We start from the raw sequence: 20,930 nt of genomic DNA, 5'->3' as shown, positions 1-20,930 counted from the left end.
CTGCCTTTGAGGGACGTGTCAAAACAATAACATTTGATTTATTGTTATAAATACATGGAAAATAATGTTCTTGCACTGCTGAAACGACCATAAGTGTTGTATGTACAGTATTTGTAAATGTTTAAATGGAGTAAATATGTTCCTGTCAAAACATATTGGCAAACATTAGAATCTATACATCTCTTCAATCAATAAAAAAGTGAAATATTAACAAAAAAAACATGACATGGAGAGGAAAACAAAGTCATATGCAGCAGCTTCAAGTTACATAATAACAATACTAACACTAATACTAATACTAATACTAATACTACTACTACTACCACTACTACTAATAATAATAATAATAGAAAGTGCCAAATACAAATATCTATAATTAAATAGCATAGGTGAAATCTAACTAATTGCACATACATTCCAAGTTACTGCCATTGGTAGATTTTATTGAGGTAATTGTACTTATTTGTACATGTAAATATTCTGATTGTGGTTTAAAACAACTTAATTCAGCTTTAAACTGTCCATTTAATAAAATGTTTGTTCAAATACTGACCCAAAATGCGACTAGTACATTAATTAGTATTTGTCACGTGTATTTTGACAACAATACTTAAAAGAGTAAATGTTTATCCAAAAAACAGTACTTTTACTTGAGTTACACATTTGCACAACTCTTTCCACCTTTGATAAACACTAAATTCGTTGTTTTAAGTAATAATTTAGCATGTGTGTAAACTAACTAATTACACATACATAAGTTACTGGCATTTAGTAGATTTTATTGGAGTAATTGTACTTTTTTTGTACAAGTAAATATTTTGATTGTGGTTTAAAACAACTTAATTCAGCTTTAAACTGTCTTAATAAATCAAGTTTAATTCTAATACTGACCCAAAATGTCGTTAAAAGTAGTGTCTCGTACTTTGATGAGTATTTTTCACACGTATTTTGACAACAATACTTAATAAAATATTTGTTTTAGCCTAGCAACTGTACTTTTACTTACGTTACACATGTTCACAACTCTTTCCACCATTGCTAAACTCTAAATTCGTTGTTTTAAGTAATAATTTAGCATGTGTGGAAACTTACTAAGTACACATACATAAGTTAGTGTCATTTAGCAGATTTTATTGGAGTAATTGTACTTTTTTAAACAATTAAATGAATAAATATAGTGATTTAAATGACTTAATTCAGATTTAAACTGTCTTAATTAATCAAGCTTAGTTCAAGTACTGACCCAAAATGTCGTTAAAAGTAGTGTCTCGTACTTTGATGAGTATTTTTCACGCGTATTTTGACAACAATACTTAATAGAGTATTTGTTTTAGCCTAGCAACTGTACTTTTACTTACATTACACATGTTCACAACTCTTTCCACCTTTATTAAACCCTAAATTCGTTCTTTTAAGTAAAGTTTTGGGCTAAAGAACGTAAATGAAACGCCGCTCTCCTCCGCGTACTGCGTTTTACGAGCGGCCCCTTGAACGCGGCGCGCACTGTATCCTGACGCCGGAGCTCAGAGCGACGCGCACTGTTGCTTTCTCGCTCATTTACGATCACTTCTTCCACGCGCGCAACTCCGCCACGCGTCCCGGGACCGTTTCGCACCCGCTTAAACGTCTCGAAAACCCCCGTCAGCGTCGCGCGATGTCTCGTCCGGGCCAGAACTGGACTGAACCGGGCCCGAAAGTCCGCTACGGGACGCTCGCGGCGGCGGCGGAGGAATAAAAAAAGTTGGAAGCGCGAGTGACGTTACAACTCGTCGCGTTCGCTCGACAATAAAGCAGCGTTTTTTACTCTTTTTTTTCTACTTTTTAGTTATTTTTCCCGTGGATTTGATTCGACGCGATATTCAACTTTTATGGCGTAAACAAAGCGGACGGTTTGCAATGTCAGAGGCGCCAAAGGTAAAGGAAACGCGAGCTCTGCTGTGGACCAAAAGTTGAGACGAGCTACGTTAGCATTAGCCGCCTGAGCTAAGCCACAACTAGCTTTCTACAGGGACAGAAAAACTACTTCAAACGTCATTTTGTCCGTTTAACTCAACGTTTGCAACAGCTGATGTGCAGAAATGAGTTAAATTCACTTGTTTGGCGCAGTACACTCGCGTAAATCTGTTTTAAAGTAAGCTCAACGTTCACAATAGTTGCATTAAAAGTCATATTGTTAAGGTATTTGCTTGATTTTTGCGTTGTTTATCATCACGAACTGTCATAAAGCAACTTAAACCGTACTTTTGTCAATGTAAAAAACTTTTTAGACATATTTTGCACTGATGTAAACGTAGATGGGTCATTTTTAGCACATTATTGTTGCCTTAAAACTTATAAATCTGTCAAAAAATGTATTATTTTAGTCTCTAATCATGATTTTTTAACTGATTTAACTTTGGATTCACATGATTAGATCACAGTGACTGACACATTCTTCTGGTTGCTTCACAAATGTGACAGAATATTGCAGAAAAACAAACAAAAAGTAAATATATTTGATTTGGAGCCCTTACTTTGTGTTTACATTACGTTATGACGCACATAATTTGATATTTTTTAGATTTATTCACGTTAAGATGTTGTATTGTATCGCACCCGATTCCCTTTCGTGCAATACGTCATGTGCAATACTTAAAATTGCTCTTGTTTTTCCAGGATATGAAGCTGAAGGAAGGACTGTCCGAGTGACTCCACCTGCGGTCACCAGATCGAGCCGTCCCGGGGGGTTTTTCACTGAACGCGAGGGAGATTTCTGAGGCGAGCGATGGACATTTTTCCACGTCCAAGCAGTGAGATTCAGAGGAGGAACCCGCAGCACGACTTCGAGCTCGTGCAGAGAGTGGGAAGTGGGACGTATGGAGACGTATACAAGGTAAACACGCTCCACAACGGTTTCTTCAAAGGCCGCTCCGGGGTCACATGACCACCGGCGCTGTCCGACTCGTTTATGACCCTGTAGTGTTTGTTTTTACCTCGAGGAAAAAAACACAGCATGGCCATGAAACAGGGCCGGACGACTTTGGCAGAATGTCAAATTGTGATTTTATGTGTTTATTGTTTGCACATTTTTTTGTCAGCATTGCCAGTTATTTATTCATTTATTTATTTAGTTGTTTATTTATTATTATAATATTTTTGTATTATATTATTATGTTATTTTTTATCATTTATTCATACGGGGGGAAATCTATTAATTCTACCTAATTGTGACTTATTTATTTGTTTATTGTTTGTATTGTTTTTGTTTGTTTTATTTTTTTTAGCATTTTTTTCCCAATTTTTTTTTTAAATTATCATTTTAAAATTATATTTATTGTATTCATTTAATTTTAATCTTTTATTTTTACAAAGGAAAACCAAATTAGAGAACCTCTCCTTTTCATTAGTGCCCTGTTAGATAAAAATACTGAATAAAACACACACTTGGTCTTCTTCACGTGACGTTGCCGTGACGTTGCCGTGACGTTGCCGTGACGTTGCCGTAACGTTGCCGTGACGTGTTTTGTCCGTTGATTTACTTTATTTTCTTGGTTTGAGCTGATCAACTTCTTACAAAGCAAATACTGTAAACATAAAACTACATAAATAATATTGCACAAAATGCATAAACACGATTATACAGCTCCATTATACGTTAGTAGTAAAACATTGTTGTGTACATTTTGTCCATTTATTATACTTCATCATGTATAGTTTACATGAAGTATTTGTAGTACATAATGACATAATGGTGTGTAAAATGTGGGCGGTCCATGAAGGTCTTTGAGATCTGGTTTGGTCACATGATGTTTCCTGGTTTGGTCACATGATGTTCCGTGTTGAACAGGTGACGCCGCCAAAAGACATGTAAACAAACTGTTTTTACTGAAGAACACGCCATTTTTAAACATCAACACGTCAGACACGGACTGTTTCATAATCATAATCATTATCATATTAATCATACTACTATTAATACTACCGGTATTACTATTACTACTAATAATAATCATCACCATCATAATCCAGTGTTCCCGCTGAGGGGTTTTAGCATGGCGGGCCAAGCGCTGTGTCACAGGCGAGACCGAACATTTTTTAAGCACTTCTCGCTCGCTCTGCCCACGGCGCCTGCACAGTTTGTCCCGCCGCAATCAACCTCAGCCCAGCGAGAACACTGTAATCATAATAATATTACTGATAATGAGTCATACTAATAATTATATTAATCATGGTAACCATACATCACATAGTAATCTAATAATGCTTTTCTGAAATATGCACAGATTCTAAAACATGTCGTGTGCTGAAAGACGAGGTTTTATCATTCAATCCTAAATATCAATACCATAAACTAATCCATATCAAAACGACACTAATGCAAACGGAGCAGTCATTACACCAAAAATAACCTCCTCTGCCTGTGAATATACTTCAAGCAGATACTCTTTAGCTTTCATCTGGGTCTGAGTAAAAAGCTCTCATTCTCCAGCTCGTTCACAATCCAAACGACTCGGTATTTAAATCGATGTTGGCGTTTTATTGCCGTGACAACAGCGATGTTTCCTCCGTGAGCTGCCGAAATATGATCAGTCTCTCTCTTTGTTTCTCTCTTTGTGGATTTGGACCAGGGCAGGAAGTGTTCTAACGCAGTATGTGTACTTTATTTTTTGGTGTTGTAACTGAAAATGTCTCTTGGAGTGAATTACTACTAATACTAATACAGATTTGTTTTTTTTTGTTTTTTTAATTTATTTATTTTGTGCAGGTACAAGACACAACTTCCATGAGGGTTTGACACAATTTATTTAAAACGGCTCGTTACAAAGCTCAGAGCTAAACTTTTGTCTTTCCTCTCTCTCCTCTTCTCTCTTTCCTCTCTCCTCTCTTCTCTCTCCTCTCCTCTCCTCTCTTCTTCTCTCTCCTCTCTTCTCTCTCTCCTCTCCTCTCTCTCCTCTTTTCTCTCTTTCCTCTCTTCTCTCTCTTCCCTCTTTCCTCTCCCCTCTCTCCTCTTTCTCCTCTTTCCTCTTTCCTCTCTCTTCTCTCTTTCCTCTTTCCTCTCCTATCTTTTCTCTCGCCTCTCTTCTCTCCTCTCCAATTTTTCTCTCCTCTCCTCCTTTAATTTCTCTCTCCTCTCCCTCCTCTCCTTGCATTTCTCTCTCCTCTCTCTCCTCTCTCCTCCTCCTTTTAACATTCCTCAGTGATTTATGTCCCGAGTGGCTGTATTTATGTATTTACTGTATTTAGAGTGTTGTCTCTCTGCTGCTGCTCTCGATCTTCATTTAAACACACTTGGACCTGGATCACTGTAAATGCTTTAAATGTGCTTTTCCTTCACATTTCACACAGCAATAAAACGCTCTCTATGTTTCACGGACATTGTCATCATTACAATCAAAATATCACAGTTTAATAACACATTTTTACCAATACTGCAAATGCTTTTACCACGCCTCAGGGCAGCTGTGGCTATAGATCAGAAGAAGAACCCGACCCTCAACTCTTCCAGCATCGTCATTTGAAACATTTGAATTCCCGTTAATTAGGTCTTTTCTCCGGCGCTCTTTGACCTTGAAATCCCCTGCATTGTTTATTGTTTATTAGCTGTAAACAGGAGTTGCGTCACCACTTCCTGGTTGAAGGTGTTGTAGCGTCTCTTCTGCTTTTGTGCTCGGATCAGACTCAACAAACATATATAAATAAAACCCTTCAGTAAACATTTCATTAGAATAAGGAAACATGTTTTTTTATATAGTTTTAATCAATATTGTAATTCAGTCAATGTAATTTAATCCACCCTCCGTCTGTAAGAATGTCGTTTGTGTTGTATTGTTTTGCTGTGTACGACTCTAACAAAGTCTGCATTGTTTATGTGCAGATAATTAAAGGAACAGTACACACTTGTTTGTTTCACTCAAGTAAAAATGTATCGTAAAAGCAAAAGAAGATAATTATAGAGCGTTTTTATCACACGCAAACCAGGAAGTAGTGGCTGTTGGCGTCGCTGTGGCGGCAAAACGCGGGAAAGGAATACGTTTTGTTTCTGGTTTTTTATGTTTTTAAGATCGGGTACAGCGCCTTTTTAATAGCGAAAGACATTTGTATTAGTTTTAAAATCCAGTCGTGATCGCTGTGAGGGAATGTGATTAGTGACCAGTGTTTCCCACAGGTTTAGACTGATGCTATGGTGGCATATTTGATTCATTTTATTTGATCATTCACTGATTACAGATGAAATATAGTTACTGATGCATGTTTATGACTATACTACAAGCAGGAAGTGTCATTTGTACCACAACTTTTTAAATTCTTGCTTGTTTTTTGTCGATGGGGACAAACATTTGATAAATTAGAAGCCACCCATTGTCTGCTCTTGTAATTGGAAACACCAATTATATATTTTTGTCCAACCTATCGTATTTTCTGGACTAAGTCCCACCAGAGTATAAGTTGCACCAGCCAAAAAATGCATAATAGAGAAGAAAAAAACATAAGTATCACTGGAGTATGAAATGCAGTTGCAAGTGTGAAAATAACAAATAATATCACAAGTATATAAGTATAAGGTGGTAAAAAAGGTGCGATTTATAGTCCGGAACATACGGTAATTCAACCAGCCTCACACAAAAGGCCGCACTATTGAAAATCCCACCACGAATCATGTCAAACGCGTAGTACATTTCGACCTCGCGTTCGTAGTGTATTCGCTCGGACCCTCGTCGTTAAACCCCCGATTTGGGGCGCGAGGGCTGGTTCATGAGGCATGTGGCTCATTCTCTTCACTCTCTCCTCGGGATTAAGGGGCGCATCCCGTCTTGACCTGGATTTAACCGCAACCCCCCCCCGAGGCCAAGCTTTCGCCGTCTCCGAGCGACCGTGGCGTCTGAGTCGTGAACTGTACGGCCGCTCCTTATTTCACTTGTGTTTACCGACTTTATTTTGCAATCCGTACAAGGACGTTTGATTGACGCGCTAAGTACGGAGTTAGCATAGTTTACGTCTATAGTACAAGCTAATGGAGGCAGCCTGGGTCAATGTTCAGGGGTTAAAGGGCTGGTAGAATCACACATAATTTAGTGTTTGGATGTTATTAAAGTGTATTTACATAATTTAAGGCCTTTTTTGGTTTATTGTTAAATTATTTGCTGTTGTATTCTGTAAAAATGTAACACTGTTTTTATTTTCCAGGGTAAAAAAGTGCTAACATGTATTTTAAATAACCAAAACAATGATGTCACAATAGCACATTTTTGTGTTACGATTATAATAATAATTAAACATAATAATTTAACGATTATTCACGATTGTCATTGACCAAACAACAGTGAAATCTTTATTTTTCTTTCATTCCTATTGTCTAACATGTTACTAAATTTGTACAAAATAAAGTTAAATTTGACAAAAAGATACAGATTTTTTTTTTTTACAATTAGGACTATTTTTTTGGACTTAAGATTGAACTAAAATACTTAATTTAGCTTCTTAAATGGTCACAATTATTATTTTTTTGATGATATTGTGACCTGATACATCAAGATTATCGATTAACCTGATAATCTTGATATCCCCAGTTGTACTTCAGCATTTTCAAACCCCCTGAACGACTATTGAGCGTGCGGTTTTGTAACAGAAGTGTTTTTGTGCGATTCTTTCAGGCTCGAAACATCCAAACGGGCGAGCTGGCCGCGGTGAAGATCATAAAGCTGGAACCAGGTACGAGCTGATTTTCTCATCGCTTTCTGACGGATGAACGAGTTGTTGTGTGTTGTGTGGTGAATCGAATCACCTGCTTTTGTGCTGCTTGTGTGATGCTTTTGTCGATCCATCAGCACCACAAACCCTTGTCATAAGGTTGTGCGGTTTGTGGCGTTGCGGTTAGCCACACAAAATGCTAGCAAAGATTCCAAATGTATTCATCTTAACTGTATTTTAGTTCAACGAGTCGTCCGACCTGTAGGGGGCACTGCAATGAGTTGACAATTATTTCAAAAATCAATAGCAATTATTCTATTCACTTGTTGCAGCCTTAAATCTAACAATATGCTGGACAAATCACACAAACAACAGAACGGAACATAAATGTTTTGCTATTATTATTATTACTTAATTTTTTTCATTTCATCATCACAAATCCTTCATGAATCAGTGAATTTTAGAAAAAGGAGCTGGAAGTAAACGCCACAAACAACGACATAAGTGTTTGTTTTGCCGCTTCATTAAAGTGAATGTGATAGAGGGTTTTCATAAGTACCAGGCTCTGCACCACGTTTCCAAGCACGTCACTTCTGATTCAGATATTTCCTGCTGATACTACGCGATGTATTGCTACAGAAAAATATCTCTATCGCAGCAGTATTGACACTACTGACACAATGAACACAAAGCTGGATGATGCCAGTAAATCCTTGTTAAATTGCATCATATTATTAAAAGCATGAGTTACAATACCTAAATCGCACAATGAAATGCTTGAATACTTGTTTTGTATCTAATTAGTCATAGAAGTGACTTATTCAATCATCTGCAGCTCAAATCTTATTGTACTTCAAAATGAGAACAAAAAAGGCATTACCGTATTTTCCGGACTATAAGTATACTATAATCTTTTTTCATAGTTTGGCCGGTGTGTGACTTATACTCCTGAGCGACTTATTTGTGATATTATTTACGCAATCGTCTTCTTCCGGAGTTTGTGGAGTTGTTTAGAAGTGACACAGAGGAAGAAGAATTCAATGGCAGGGCTCAGATTAAGGATTTTCACTTGTATAGCGGCGCTGCTAAACAATCCGTATTTTTTTTCAAATTTGTATGGCAATTTGATAATTGCATAGCAAAACACGAAAGTGACTAACAATCACTATTTTCCATTGATATAACACGATTATTTAAAATGTATTTGTAAACATTCTATTATTTAAAAAAATCTTTTAACAAATTCACTTTTAAACACTTTTTAAACGTTAAAAAAACAAAAAAACAACAACTTGCAAATAAAATTAGTTGTTGAACAAATTAATCAACACAAAGTCAGATGGCCTTATTTACAACTTTCTTCCATATCTTCATCAATCAGATGAGCCTCATTTACATATTGTCTTTACACTCAAAAAATATGTATTAAGCTTCTGATGGAAAAATAAATGTTGCTGTGGCGTCCATCATGGTGTATTTTATGTGTTATTCAAATTGTACCGCTCTATTTGACGTTCCATTCCATTTTCTGTCATATGTGCAATTACTGTGAAATTCATGTGCAATCTATGTGCTGTTGTGACACATATTCATGTGCAATTACTGTCGGGATCACATGCAATGGTATTTATTTATTTATTTGTCTATGGGAGTTTTTATTTATTTATAGGAGATCTTCTACTGAAAGTGTTTTTCAGACTTCCTATAAGTGATCTGTTCGTCTGTATCTACCTCTGTATCTACCTGCGTTGCACCAATGAAATTTCCCCATGTGGGACAATAAAGGAATATCTTATCTTATCTTATTTTTTTGTTTTGCTGTTTGATGACGGTCCCTAAGCACTCGTCTCGGCTCCGCACATTCGGATCCATGTAATTTGCTGAGCCCAAAATACGCATCTGATTGTAAAAAACGAGGTTGTGTCACTTGGCAGTGTAAATATGAATATTTTGGCTGTGAATGATCTGCAAAGACTTTTGCGTTTAGGAGCTATTGACCTCGGAAGTCTGAATCTGTGACACTAACTTGTACCGCACGTGGCTCCTCCCACTTTCAGACTTGATCTGTGACAGCAGCGGGACTCGTCACGTCAACACAGCGTCCTACATGTGTCATGACGTTATTGACAATCGATTGACGAGTGATCAGTACTTTTAGACGCTTTGGTTATACAATTGAACACCCATTTTTGTATCGCAAAAGCTGCGATACAAAAACACTTTTTCTGATGAATGCATCGCATTTGAGAGAAATTGCGTCGCATTTTGCGACGCGATACCGCTTATTCTGAACCCTGAATGGATTTAGTGATTTGGGGTAAAACTGATGCTTTGGTAAACTTGTTAGCATGTTCTTTATGCTATAGTTATCTGAATAACTGTTAATATGTTACTTTAACAAACCAGACACGCCTCATGTAGCTGAAGGTGTTAGCGTTAGCATACGTACACCTATTCACCATGTTCTCTAATCTTTTATTATTTTAAACTGCATTTCAAGATTAAATGTCTGTTCTTGGTCTTGGATTTTAGCAAATAAATTTCCCCTAAAATGCTTATACTCACTCTAGTGCGACTTATATATATTTTTCTTCTCTATTATGCATTTTCTGGCTGGTGCGACTTATACTCTGGAAAATACAGTACTTTTTTGTACTCGCGATAAATATTGAACCTCAGAAAACATTGTCAAAGATTCTGTTTACTGTACAATATTGAAGTCGATATAGTAATTATCGTGACAACCGTATCAGACACAAACTGGCGTAGTATAAATATACAAATCTGTGCGTACTTTATCGGGATGATGTGTGAAATATACAATCTGTAACGAATCTGATGTGTAAACGCACGAGCGGCGGAGCGTCTGGCCGCCGCGCTCCTCTGACCCACTGACACAGAGCGGATTATGGCGGATTACGGCGAGGGGCTTTGGGCTCAGGATCAGACCGAACTGAACTGGTTTAACGCGCAAACAAGTTCACTCCGAGCACCACCGTGCCTCGTTTGTATCACGCTTAGCGACGGCGGCGAGAGTGAACGAGGCGGAGCCGTTTAGACACAAAGCTCGGATATTTTGGATTCTCTGTGCGTAAAATCACATCTCGCTTAATTTGAAAATGGATAAATTTGATGGACTAAATGTGACGTTTTTTTTGGGTTTCGTGTGCCTTGATTTTCTCTTTTTTTATTTTTTAGTATTACCGTATTTTCCGGACTATAAGTCGCACCAGCCAAAAAATGCATAATAGAGAAGATAAAACATATATAAGTCGCACTGGAGTATGAAATGCGGTTGCAAGTGTGAAAATAACTAATAATATCACATAAGTCGCTCCGGAGTATAAGTATATAAGTATAAGTCGCACCCCGGCCAAAATTATGAAAAAAGGTGCAACTTATAGTCCGGAAAATAGAGCATTTTTATTTATTTTTTTCTCTCTCTGGTCTTTTTTTTTTTTTTTGTTTGTGTTGAATAAAAAAAATATTTGAGGGGAAAAAAAGCAATGAAATCCGAGGCTTGGAAAGTAAAATATATAAAATAAATATCCCGCACTGGTCCAAAGCTGTCCCCATACGCAGCAAACTGACGTGTATTCAGTGTACTCTAAGAGGCTTGTACTTACTTACTTTCTTCAACTATTAAAAATACCTCAAAATGAGACGTGAATGAGTGTGATCTCCCAAACGAGTGTATGAAGTGACATTTCTGCACTTTGTGGTTAGATTTATGGCACCTTCACGTTTTGTGCGACACTTGAACCTCAGCCAAGACATTTACCGGTTTATTCTAGCACGTTCCTGATGCGTTGTGAAAATATGTTCTGAATGTTGTCGGTCTAACGCAGAACTATAAAACGCAGAACTAAACCACATCTGAAGCACAGTACTGGAGACAAACATGTTCTCTATCTGCTCTAAATTACGCACTGTTTAAAATCTGTGTCGTGAAAGTTACACACTCAAATCCACCTCGAGTAAAGCCATAATTTAGACCTAAACGTACGCCTGACATAAGCTCTGGTTGTTTATTGCTCGACTGCAACTTGCAGCATACTTTCTTCTGATTCCAACTCTGCTGATGTGTTGAAGAAACTGGTGGAAATGTCCAAGTCATCGCTGGATTGTTAGTTTCCCTCATTTCGGAGCCTAAATTCCAAAATACCGGCGAAGCGACCTCGTTACAAGTGACACAGCAGTTAGTGCTCCTGCTCGAGACGGTCCTGGGTTTTATTCCCAGACTGTGTGGAGTTTGCGCCGTCTCTCTTGGCTTTGTTTTGGGTGCTTTGGCGCTCTGGTTTCTATAAAAGTATAAGGTACAATAGCTTTTTGTCTGGTTGCTCTGAAGAGGAAAAACAAAACAACCTGCTTACAAATGCATTTTCTTTTAATTTAACCAGGAAAGCCTCATTTCTGATTGATAATGTTGTCAGCATGGGTTTAATTTATTCAAGTACACCAATTTTAGGAGCACTTTGAGTTAAATTTGATATTAACCATGGCAGGATTGTGAGTAAATCTCTCATTGTGCTCTCAGGGTGTGAACTAAAGCCTGTATTTTTCCCTCGACTTGAAGGCAGAAGTCACTCCTTGTTTGTTTGAGCTGCAGGTGAATAGCTCTGGACTCGCTGTGTGGATTAGAACAGGTTTAACTGGAGCTGCTACTGAGAGAGAGAACAACAGAGGGAGAGAGAGAACGACGGAGGAGAGGGAGAAGAGAGCGGAAGGAGTGCCGTTCTTCCATTTGAGTCCAAACCCAATTTGAGTCTAAATTTGAGCCGCACGTGCGCAAACGTTGGTCACTTATTACGGGAAAACTCAGACGTGGACAAACAAAATCTGATAACCTTTTCTTTTACTCTGTTGATTTTAGGTTGAATAAGAGCTCATTTAACTGCTAATAAACCTGAGCAAATAGTGAGAAAACGCAAGAATTTGGTCAAATACAGAGGACAAATTGCCCTACAGCGACAATGAAGTAAACCATAACCTTATATTTGAATCACAATCTGAGTTTTTTTTTTTTTTTTTTTTTTTTTTTTTTTAATCAAATCAAAAAGGTTGCATTTATTTAGATAATAGAATGTTTCGACATATTTGGGTCTCAAAACCCCCGCCACGGACACAATGGATGGATATCTTTGGCACATACTTCAGGCAGCTGGGAAAGAAAGGCTATTAAAGACTGTTGGTGGTTGTTGTTGGTGGAGCGTTTCCGTCGCTTCCTTTATTCCGTGTGCGTTGTCGGTAAATGTGAAATGTGATCCACGACGACGCGGTGATCCACGACGACGCAGCAGCCAAATGAGAAGTTCTAGAGAGGCGAGGCGCTCTCGTTCGTTATGTAAAGCAGAATCGGGCGAAACGGTCACAAAGCCCGACCCTGGAACTGAAAATAAATACTGTTATTTTAGGTCATTATTACTTTGAATATGGTCAATTTGGGCTTAAATAGGGGATCTTATCTTATCTTAAATATAAGATACAATACGTCAAAATAAAAAAAAGTTACCGTATTTTCCGGACTATAAGTCGGACTGGAGTATAAGTCGCACCAGCCAAAAAATGCATAATAAAAAACACATAAGTTGCACTGGAGTATGAAATGCGGTTACAAGTGTGAAAATAACAAATCACATAAGTTGCTCCGGAATATAAGTATAAATATAAGTATAAATTGCACCCGGGCCAAAACTATGAAAAAAGGTGCGATTTATAGTCCGGAAAATACGGTAATTTAATTTAGTAAAATAATGGCAATCAAATCACAATCGCAATTTATTTTTTTAGGGAGAAAAGGGCAATTATGATTTTTGGCCAAATCAATCAGCCCTATTGTAGTTTAGACCTCTACAAACATGTTCTGAAATGGATGTGATTCTAGTGTTGGCATCAGTTCAAATCCCGTCTCAATTGTTTATGGTCCTGAAGTTTTTGTATTGCAATCCTTCCAGAAAAATCCCAAAAGCGAGTGAGAAAATGGAGAGCAGAGAGACGGTGAGGGAGGTAAAAAGAGGAGAGAGGTGTGGCGAGGAGATGCAGGGCTCAGGCAAACAAAGTAGACTGGTCTAACAATAAAGGTCATTAAGGCTCATTTACCCCGTACGTTCCAGACTGGTACGTTTGGAGGCTCCAGTGCGTCGTTTTGTCCGTCATGTGGCCCGTGTGCGATTCGTCTGCTCTCAGCTTATGGATGTGTGGCTACTGAGCTGTACTTGTGCTGACCACTGGGGGCAGTAGTGAACACAGCACGACAGTGGAAGCCTAACTTTTAAATAAGCGACTAGGACAACATGCAAAACAAATGAACTCCCTTCTCACCTCATTTTTATTGCTCTTTTCTGACAAATGTGATAAAAACTGCCGTGGGCGCCTCCATGTTTGTTTTTCTAGTTGCACTTTTTCTTCCATTTTGTTGTTTTCAGTTCTCTAAATTGACTAGAACAACCTGCAAAACAAATTAACTCTCTTCTCACCTCGTTTTCTTGGCTCTTCTCCAACAAATGTGATTAAAACTACCGTGTCCGCCTCAACGTTTGTTTTTTCTAGTTGCACTTTTTCTTCCATTAAAAAAAAATAAAAATTGACAGCATTCTCTGGTGGATACTGACCAGAACACTCACAACGACTCGATCACCGATACGTCAAGGCACTTTTGAGAAATTGATTAAACGATTTCAATGAGACCAAATTAAGAGTGTGAATAATCGTGAATAAACGTTAAATTGCCATATTTCCTCTCGCAATAATCGTAACGCTAGCATTTGATATCGTGACATCCCTGATCATCCTTGATTATTCTGAGGCTCTAACTCTCCAATTTATCAATAAAAATATTTTTTTCTAGATATTCTTGAAGTAGAAGCCTTCAGTCACCATATTTCAACCCATGTTTGGCTAAAAATGTATTTAAAAAATCTCAATGTACAACAGAAATAATCGTCGACTACTACAATAATCGCTAGTTTACGCTCTAATCCAGGCAAAGCAGTGCATTTTGGCTTCTTTAACGTCTTTACTCGATTTGACCGACTCCTAAAACTCCCCCGTACAATAAATACTACATATTTTCCTTTGTTTATGACCATGTCCTTCGTTCAGGCAGATGCTGGAGTAGCTCTTGGCCTCACGTTGTCCATTTGAACCTCCTGTCGGTCTGAATCGCGAGCAGCTGTCTGGACGTGACTTGGACGTGACTTGGACGTGACTTGGACGTGACTTGGACGTGACTTGGACGTGACTTGGACGTGACTTGGACTTGACTTTGACGCGCTCGAGTCCAACCGCGTTCGTAGATTTGGAGAGAACGGCGCGATCTCTTCTGTTATTGCTGGCGCGTGGTCGTTGCTGACTTTGCGCATGCCGTAAAGGAATGAGAGAGGAGTCTGAAAACAGTACGGTCACATCCTGGCAATGGAGCGCCATCGTGGAGGCGGATGTGAACATGAGACGCAATTTAGATTTGCGAGTTATCGTGGAAAAATCTTTGTTTTTGGTCATCTGGATGCTGTTTTTGTTTTCTGCGATGGAACACGCCCGAACGAACGAGGGATTACAACGACTTTGCGAGTTATGTTTTTAATCGTGGTTTTGTGTTCAAAGTTCAAATTGTCAAGAAAATACTACTGAAATACTTCTAAAAGACTTGCATTTACTGCTTTCAAATTTATTAGGTTCATTGATAATCATTGTTTTTTTGTTAAAAAGACAAAACAATTATAATTTTGAAATTTTTTGGAGAATAGATTATTTATTTATTTTAATTTGCAGAAAATTGTCAATTTTCTGCTTAAATTAAGTCCTTTTTAGTTCAATTAAAATGTGACAATTTTAGAAGCAAAATTAAGTATTTTCCGCTCAGACTTTCCAAAAAGAAAAAAAGTAAAACTAAATGTAAAGTGTTTTTTTATTTTGCTGTTTATGTCCAATTGATCGTTCAGAAAGTTTGGTTTCATAAAGCAGGTCACAAACTGAGGAGCGGTGATGTGATTAGAAAATGTTATTGTTTTTCTTGTTAATGATCTCGAATAATCATTACCAGTAAATCATTAAATAATCGTTACACTAACATTTAAAATCTCTGAAATACTGCTTGCATGTATTTCAGAGCATGTTTATACACATCAAAGCCATAATTGGCTGTTTTTTTATGCAGAATTAGACTGTATATTTATTGTTTGAGGAGGAAATTATGGCACTTTAGAAAATTGCAGATTTGCTAATTGCATTCAGTCAAATTACAATTTCGCTTCAATTACGCTTCATCTCGCAGCCCATAATCTACCACCACAAATAATGACTATAGGCTCCTCCCCTCTTGACACCAGGAGGACTCTCTTAAAAAGAAGAATCCAAATCTGAGCTGATAAAATAATGATTTTTTTTCAAGCTGGAAAGGGCTAAAATAGAGATATACTTAAAGCGCCCCCTACAGGTCGGACGACTCATTGAACTAAAATGCAGTTAAGATTTATATATTTAAAATGTTGCTAAATTTAAAAAAAAAAAAAAAAATCTCAGAATAGCTATTTTTTTAGGTTTATAATTTCACTTCCTATTTGTACTTGATGACATCACACTAGGAAATTACACAATCGTTTAGAGAGTCAAAAAAAGTAGTTTATTTTGTGTAAATTCTGCATAAACTTTGACTGGAATGAGTGTGATGTCACTTCCTGTCATTTTTCTACATATTTTTCAACATTTCTCCACAAATACCTGCTCGATTGATGTAAAAGTATAATGTATATGTACAACAGGTATAAATACACCAAATAAAGTCAAAATTTGAAAATTGTAAAAACCTGTCATACGTCACTTTTAAAGGGGCTATATTAAGCAAGACTCAAACTTATTAAATATTTATCACTCCAATTTTAGCAAGTGCAACGAATCACATTTTAATCAATATCGAGATTCAGTTCTTTCTAACCGTCAGTGACACGTTTGTTCTTTTCTCTGTCTTCTGTGTTAAATGCAGTGAATAAAAGTTGTTTAATGTTGTGAAATGTTTTAAAATGAACGGTATCGCCCAGTTCTAATTCCTTTTTCTGTGTTTCCAAATTGCACCGTATTCAAATAGAACTGCCAAGGAAAAAACCTTCCAAAAGCACGTTGTAGTTGAGCGTGTGTGGCATCTTAAGCCCATTATTGTTCTACTCACTTCACCCAAACCACAACGCCGTACTTCTAACCCATTTCCTGTTCTTTTACGAGCTGTTTATGACCTCTCTCTTGCCTTTCTCAAACCTCCCCCCTCCTGAATCCGTGAAGTAATACTCTGCCCATGTGTTTCTGCCTTTTCCAGGGGACGACTTTTCCATCATTCAGCAGGAAATCTTCATGGTGAAAGAATGCATGCACCACAACATCGTGGCCTACTTCGGGAGCTACCTCTGGTGAGCGTGAAAACACGGGGCATTTCACCGCAAACCGGGTCGAAAAAGATGTGTTCAGAAGAGGGAAAGAAGTGGAAACGTGCACTTTAAAATGGTCTCGTACATCCGGAGGGGAATTTAAACCGTGTTGTTTTAACCCGTACATTGCAGTGGGCTTCTACACTACAGTGGAAGAGTGTTTAGTCTTTCTCACACACACAAAAGGTTAAACTTTATAGCATTTGATAACACACAATGCAGAACACTAACAAAGAAAAGGCCTTTAAAGTATAATATGATAAGAAATAATACCACCAGATCTAAACCTGGTCTATAAAAGGACTATTCTAAATTAGGGCTAGATAAGGTCTAAATAGGACATGTTGTAGTGCTGTCCAAAGGTAGATGAGGTCTAAATAGGACATGTTGTAGTGCTGTCCAAAGGTAGATGAGGTCTAAATAGGACATGTTGTAGTGCTGTCCAAAGGTAGATGAGGTCTAAATAGGACATGTTGTAGTGCTGTCCAAAGGTAGATCAGGTCTAAATAGGACATGTTGTAGTGCTGTCCAAAGGTAGATCAGGTCTAAATAGGACATGTTGTAGTGCTGTCCAAAGGTAGATGAGGTCTAAATAGGACATGTTGTAGTGCTGTCCAAAGGTAGATCAGGTCTAAATAGGACATGTTGTAGTGCCGTCCAAAGGTAGATGAGGTCTAAATAGGACATGTTGTAGTGCTGTCCAAAGGTAGATGAGGTCTAAATAGGACATGTTGTAGTGCCGTCCAAAGGTAGATGAGGTCTAAATAGGACATGTTGTAGTGCTGTCCAAAGGTAGATGAGGTCTAAATAGGACATGTTGTAGTGCCGTCCAAAGGTAGATGAGGTCTAAATAGGACATGTTGTAGTGCTGTCCAAAGGTAGATGAGGTCTAAATAGGACATGTTGTAGTGCCGTCCAAAGGTAGATGAGGTCTAAATAGGACATGTTGTAGTGCTGTCCAAAGGTAGATGAGGTCTAAATAGGACATGTTGTAGTGCCGTCCAAAGGTAGATGAGGTCTAAATAGGACATGTTGTAGTGCTGTCCAAAGGTAGATGAGGTCTAAATAGGACATGTTGTAGTGCCGTCCAAAGGTAGATGAGGTCTAAATAGGACATGTTGTAGTGCTGTCCAAAGGTAGATGAGGTCTAAATAGGACATGTTGTAGTGCCGTCCAAAGGTAGATGAGGTCTAAATAGGACATGTTGTAGTGCTGTCCAAAGGTAGATGAGGTCTAAATAGGACATGTTGTAGTGCTGTCCAAAGGTAGATGAGGTCTAAATAGGACATGTAGTGCTGTCCAAAGGTAGATCAGGTCTAAATAGGACATGTTGTAGTGCTGTCCAAAGGTAGATGAGGTCTAAATAGGACATGTAGTGCTGTCCAAAGGTAGATGAGGTCTAAATAGGACATGTAGTGCTGTCCAAAGGAACACTCAAAGAAGGACATGCATGTGATCAAACTGACTTGAATTTAAGCGAAGCCTTGAACTTCAGAGACGTCCTCGTACCAACTGAAGGAGCCACAGTCGTACCAGTTTGGTTTCTCTTCCTGTTGACGGCGTCACTCTGCTTCAGTGTCTGGCACGCGGTTTGCCCTGCCAAAACAGACACTACTGGTCGAAGGTGTCTTCCAAAGCATCAAAAATAGTCCAGTGACAGTTAAAATGAATTTCTTTGGTTGGTTGAAGTTACTCTGTCACAGGAAACTGAAGCTTCATCTTTGTAGTTTGTGATGTGCCACCACAACACCACGCCACATCTCTGATCCATCTAAATGTAGGCTCACCGGGTTCTCACAGCTCAGAAGTCCTCTTGTAGAATGACGCGGATGTTTGAATGAATGTAGAGGCTGGTTTGACCTGCCAACACAGCCACTACTTGATGTACAGAAGTCTTTAAACATGTGTGTCTTCTAAATAATCCAAAAATAGTCCAGTGACATAGTTAAAATGGATTAATTTGTCTCACCTTTGCCTCAATAACACATGAAACTACATTAGACAGTCAAAAATCATATGCGTCTGCACCTTCCAACGCCTGGTGCAAATATCATGCCCTCTTTATACCCGAGGTTTCCACACCCAACAGTGCCCCATAGGTGGTGGAGGTGCACATGTGAAGGGCGGTCCACGCAGAAGGTTCAAGGTTCCATTCTGTCCCGTCTTGTCAGATTTACTCTGTGTATTCCAGTTTCCCTCATCAATAAACGTGGGTCAAATGTGGAGGACATATTTCCCCGTACAGAGAAAAGCTTTACTCGTTCCCATGGCCACTTTACAATGACATGTTAAATATTAGCCCCGCCCCCTCCATGATCAAACGTGGCTTTAGATTCCTGTGTTGTCGCTGCAGTGTGGACTTATTACTGCTGCTGCTGCTGTGTCACTTCCCCTCCCTCTGAGGAATTCACTCCAGTCTGTTAACACAATTACATTTTGGAGTGTTTGAAAGTCCTCGTGACGCGTTCGAGGACCTGGCTCTGGTCTGGTGTGAAAGTATGACTAATGCTGTGTTCCCAGGACTAAACCGTTTCGGGGAGCTCAGTGCGGCCGGAATCAAATGAGTCCAATTAAACGAGGTTAGCACAGATATGACCAAAGATTTGACTTATGTTTGAAGTAATTTCCAGTAAACTATCAGTACGTCAAAAGTAACCAGTATGTACCAGACTCCGCTCTAAATATGACCACCGCGCCCATGAGCAAGACACTCACTCCCGTAAACGAGTGTGACAAGTGTGAAGTCTGAGAGGTGCATTTATGTCGCTCAGCCTCAGGGCAACTCTGGCTACGGAAATGCAATAAATCATTCAATATAAAGTACTGAGAGTATCTTTTATGTTTTTAATCAATCCGAGGCATAGTTAAGATGATTACTCTAGCATTCTAAAACATAATAATACTTCAGCAGAATTTAATAGTTATTTGTAATGTCGTTTTTATCTTTCTAATGTCATTGTTGATATTTTTATACCAATTTTGACACCACAGTTAGAATAAGCTCTTTTTAAAATTCATTTTCAACACAAAATCACAGTATTTTGTTTGTTTCCTGTAGTTTTAATCTATTTCCTGATAAAGCTCAAGATCATTCTAAAACTGTTCAGGAAAGGTCAAATTGTCTCCTGTTTGTGTCCTGTTGTGAGCTGTGTCGTTTGTTTTACTTGCTCAAAGTGTTAGTTGTTATCCTAGTCTCAGTATCGATTGGTACCCGAGGACTTTGAATACTTTGGACAGCCCCGTGTACAAGTATATTTGACACACGTAGTCGCCGCTCCTCCAGGCCTCAGAGGAAGCAGTGAATCCGCCTTCGACTTCCAGCAGGTTTAACAGGCCCCGCCGCCTCTCATGCGTCTGGGCTTTAATTGGGCTCAACGCGTAAGGGGTGGAAGCATGCGCGTCGTCGTGGGCAACAGAGGCTTTTCCCAGACACGGCCCTAATGGCGGTTACGGTAAAGAGTTAATGAGCAAACCCGCGAGACGAGCGTAAAACGGATCCACGTTTACCAGAAGCTCCTGCGTCTGAATCTGGAGCGCTGTGAGTTTGGGCTCTCGTCCTTCCAGACTCTTTCCAGATGTGAATTAGAGCTAATCAAATAAAGATTGTGGGTCGTAGCTGTATCTTTGACAACAAACCCCTGAATGTAGTAGTTTTAGAGTTTACAGTTGTTGTTAGTGTCTTCAGAGCTACGACGGTGTTTAGTTCATCACCGACATAACGTTATTCAGCTAAAGTAAAGATAGTAAAACGGTAAAGTGACCGCCAGGGCCCGCGACCGCCACCAGGGCCCCCGACCGCCGTAGCCCGGTGCGACCGCCGTAGCCCGGTGCGACCGCCGTAGCCCG

The 20,930-nt window shown here is 38.7% G+C and overlaps 1 protein-coding gene across 1 annotated transcript in view; it reads left to right on the top strand.

Moving 5' to 3' along the window:
- The first annotated feature begins 2,679 nt into the window (after positions 1–2,679).
- The window catches only part of map4k5 (mitogen-activated protein kinase kinase kinase kinase 5), a 101,695-nt gene continuing 83,444 nt past the window's right edge, over positions 2,680–20,930 (top strand). Inside the window, exons 1-3 of the mRNA XM_072458331.1 lie at positions 2,680–2,872; positions 7,632–7,689; positions 16,976–17,066. Of these exons, the coding sequence (XP_072314432.1) occupies positions 2,765–2,872; positions 7,632–7,689; positions 16,976–17,066 (257 nt within the window). The 5' untranslated portion in view covers positions 2,680–2,764. The remainder of the gene's footprint in view (positions 2,873–7,631; positions 7,690–16,975; positions 17,067–20,930) is intronic.

The sequence above is a fragment of the Eucyclogobius newberryi genome, unplaced genomic scaffold, assembly GCF_026437365.1.
Source record: "Eucyclogobius newberryi isolate DKJ021-1_F unplaced genomic scaffold, fEucNew1.0.hap1 SCAF_21, whole genome shotgun sequence".
NCBI lineage: Eukaryota > Metazoa > Chordata > Actinopteri > Gobiiformes > Gobiidae > Eucyclogobius > Eucyclogobius newberryi.
Note: the sequence above shows the minus strand (reverse complement) of the source record. Positions and strands in the feature narration are given on the sequence as shown.